Source organism: Poecilia formosa, unplaced genomic scaffold (assembly GCF_000485575.1).
Source record: "Poecilia formosa unplaced genomic scaffold, Poecilia_formosa-5.1.2 Scaffold781, whole genome shotgun sequence".
Lineage (NCBI taxonomy): Eukaryota > Metazoa > Chordata > Actinopteri > Cyprinodontiformes > Poeciliidae > Poecilia > Poecilia formosa.
The window spans coordinates 63,258-66,815 of NW_006800720.1; the positions used below are offsets into that span (position 1 = coordinate 63,258).

Genomic DNA, 3,558 nt, shown 5'->3' on the forward strand with positions numbered 1-3,558 from the left:
CATCAGAACCTCATCAGAACCTCATCAGAACCTCATCAGAACTACAGGAAATAACATCGACATGTTTGGCTCTGTGATGGATCGTTGAGCTGAACTTTGATGCCCGTTCCCCGGCTGTTCCCGTCATCCTGATGGAGCCAAACGATTCCGATCCACCGGATTGTTTTTCTGTCTGGATTCCAGGGAACCGCTGACCTTTGACATCATCCTGAAAAAAATATCATCTGGACCAAACAAGAACCACGGAACCCTGAAGAGCCAGCTGGACTATCAGTAATCTGGACTATCAGTAATCTGGACTATCAGTAATCTGGACTATCAGTAATCTCTAGTTGCTAACGTTTACTCAGTTTTCACTGAGTTTTTCACAACTCTGGAAGCTCCTGGAACTGGACCGGTACCGGACCGTCAGACAGTGGGAGGAGCCTCTCCTCCATAAAGGGGCGGAGCCTCAAGGACCACATGACGGTGGTCCATCACCGGGGCAAAGGTCAAAGGTCGCCGACCTCCACTGACTGTGTCTAACGCTGCTGTGGGACTTTAGAGGCTCCAAAATGCAAGACTTCACAAATGATATGACCAATAATCAATAATCAGTAATAATAATAATGGCTTCATGCAGAGAGTGAAGCGTCGATCCAAGACGGGGCGGATCGCCCAGATCCTGTAAACATGCTGCAGTCTCTGAGGCGATCAGCGACCGAAACGTTTCCAGATGATCAGAGACGGAGGTGCGCCGACCTCAGGCGCCGTTACGCCGACCGCACAGTGGCGGCGTTAGTTGTGGCTGGAGCTCCGCGGCAGCTCATTGGTCAGGATGTGCCAGCGCTCCACCCGCTGACCTTTGTTCTTCAGGCAGTCCATCCAGTGGCGAAGGGCGTCGCCCTGCGAGCGGCAGCTCAGGAACACGCCACCTGGACACAGGAAGGACAGGAAGTTCCTTCTGGAGACTGAATACCTGCAGACAGCGAGGCTACGCTTTGTGCTGCATGGTCGTTCATGCATGTGATCCACTGGGATCCACTGGGATCCCTGCCCATCTCACCAATGAAGTCATTGGACCGTCCCAGGTCATGGTCCCACACCGTCACCTCCAGAGTCTTCTTGGCCAACTCCGACAGCGAGACGTCGTAGGAAAACTCCTGCAGCGAACAGAAACAAAGAGATCAGGAAACATTAGAGACTTTTATTCTGAAGAGATGTGTCAATATCGATATTGACCGATGTTGCTCTCTCCAGATTGCCGTTTTTATTCCTGAATATGTTGCTGCACAAGTTAAGTTGTTGCTAGGCAACCAAAGAGTGAGTGAGTTGATGCTACCAGCTAGCTTAGCTAGCTTTGAGAGGTTGAGCAGCTGAAGCCTCTCCTTTGCCTACATCTCCCAGAATGCTTTGCTGTACTGGATGGAGATCAGTTCCTGAATATTCCGTCAGACATAGTTACTGATATTGATCACATTTAGATACATATTGTTATTGATATCTTGTCTGGCCCCAGGCAGCAGCAGCAGAGACTTTTATTGTGAAGAGATCAGAGAGCAGAGTGAGCAGGAAGCTGTGCAGGAACCAGCAGCAGCTCATCAACTCAAAGTGTGTGTGTGTGTGTGTGTGTGTGTGTGTGTGTGTGTGTGTGTGTGTGTGTGTGCTCACCTGGTTGAACTCCGGGTTCAGGGTCTTCTTCATCACGGCGGTTTTGTGTTTGGATTTCTTCTGGATGTCGGGCTTCAGGTATCTGACAGAGAAAATCGTCTTTTATTTTGAAAGGATGAAGGTTTTTGTCGTTAACCAAATGAACGGAGTGACCAGAGGTTCACATCAACAGTCCTCAACAGTTTGGGGACCACCGACCCGGTTCTGGTTCCAGTCCAGCTGAACCAGAACCTGGGTTCTCCACTCGTCTCCTGGGCTCAGTCGGGTCAGGTTGGAGCGCTGAGCAGGAGGTTCTGCAGGGAAACGGGTCGGTTCTGATTTTCATCTAGAACCAGACATCTGAAAAAAGGTAGACAGAAAACTACCAGAACCAGAACCGGGTCTGTCTGTCCTGAGAAGCCTCCATCATCTCCATCCTTAGGGGGCGCTGTTCGTAAAGTAACACTGTAAAATATTTACTTTGGATCTTTGTCATTTATAAATGTAGGATTAACTTTTAAAACTTTAGAAATGAACCACGTTTATTCTGTCAGGCTGAATAAACCAAATTAATGCTGTTCATTTTTTACAGTGTGCAGACATAGACATCAATCCGTAGTAGACGCCTCACTGAGCGCTGAGTCCTACGTAACAGCGTCCGCCATCTTGTATGTGGCAGCAGAGGATCGGAGCTCCTTCAGTCCTGTTCTGTGTGTTTCAACCATTTTACGAAGCAAACTGGATTCACTGGCATCACCTTCCACAGGTAAGGATGAAAGATCAGATTTACTTTGCAGCCAGAAATTCGCTTCTAAACAACCGGAAAATATTTCCTATGTAGCTAAATTGGCCTGAAATAACCGCTGATTGTTAGCATAGCGGCTAACGTTTTCATACTGTTTTCTAATGAGAGAGAGCTGATGAAAAACCGCTGTTAGAGGAGAAGTTCATTAGGATTTAGTGAGGAAAGGTCAGTCAGGATCAGAGCTGGAGCTGCTGTTCTTCAGTCTGTTTCCAGCTCAGCTTCACCATGTCGGTATTTAGCTATAAAGATGCTACGAGTCAGAACCCAACATGCTGAAAATGGCTTTTTGAATGTGAAGGAAACTTATTTTCTATTACATGTTTGGATAATTTCTCTCTTATCCTTGGCTTCAGCCTGAGAACCAGGACGTCTCAGAAGTCATTGAGTTCTCCCAGTGAGACCAGCAGACTGAAGCCTGTGACACCTGAGTGAAGTCGCCCCCCCACCTTCTTCAAATCAGACAAAATTGGTGTCAATCAACTCGGCTACGTATGTGCTGGTTTGTGCAGCAAAAATTTTTGTTTGTACTGCTGTCTTTTTAAAGATATTAATAGTAGTTTATAGAGGTCAACCAGCACAAACGTTTGACACCAATTTTGTCTGATTTGAAGAAGGTGGGGGGGCGACTTCACTCAGGTGCCTGTGACCAGCGTTCCCAGTATAATAAATAAATGTTTTATTCTTTCACTTTTTGTGTATTTTTAAATATCTCAGTCTTTAGTATAAATATATTAATACAGCTTATGTAATGAAATAAGAATAATTTACTCTGTTAGAATTACTTTCACTCTTTGCTGTCAATAGCAGAGCTGACATTCTGTAATACTAGAGATGTGCCGATCAGGTTTTTTCTCCCGATACCGACACCGATCACATAATTATTATTTTTTTTATCATAAACACTACCAGTTACATTATGTGGAAAAAGGAACCATGAATTCACCTTAATTTAGACAAAAACTTGTTTTTAATAACTTTTTTCAAGAAGAAAACTAAACAAAACAGGCATTGTGCAAATTGTACTGCTATTGATAAAACTATCTTTAACAGACTGATAACATATGAAGGTTCTGAAGAGGCTAAATAATACAAAGAGCCAAAGTAAAACCTCTCAACATTGCCAA

General features: G+C 45.1%; 1 protein-coding gene across 1 annotated transcript in view; it reads right to left on the reverse strand.

Annotated features, from left to right (window-relative positions):
• Window positions 1–6: 6 nt before the first annotated feature.
• The window catches only part of LOC103131523 (double C2-like domain-containing protein alpha), a 15,437-nt gene continuing 11,885 nt past the window's right edge, over window positions 7–3,558 (reverse strand). The window contains exons 5-7 of the mRNA XM_007543190.2: window positions 1,651–1,732; window positions 1,046–1,142; window positions 7–914 (exon numbers count right to left, since the gene is read on the reverse strand). Of these exons, the coding sequence (XP_007543252.1) occupies window positions 778–914; window positions 1,046–1,142; window positions 1,651–1,732 (316 nt within the window). The 3' untranslated portion in view covers window positions 7–777. The remainder of the gene's footprint in view (window positions 915–1,045; window positions 1,143–1,650; window positions 1,733–3,558) is intronic.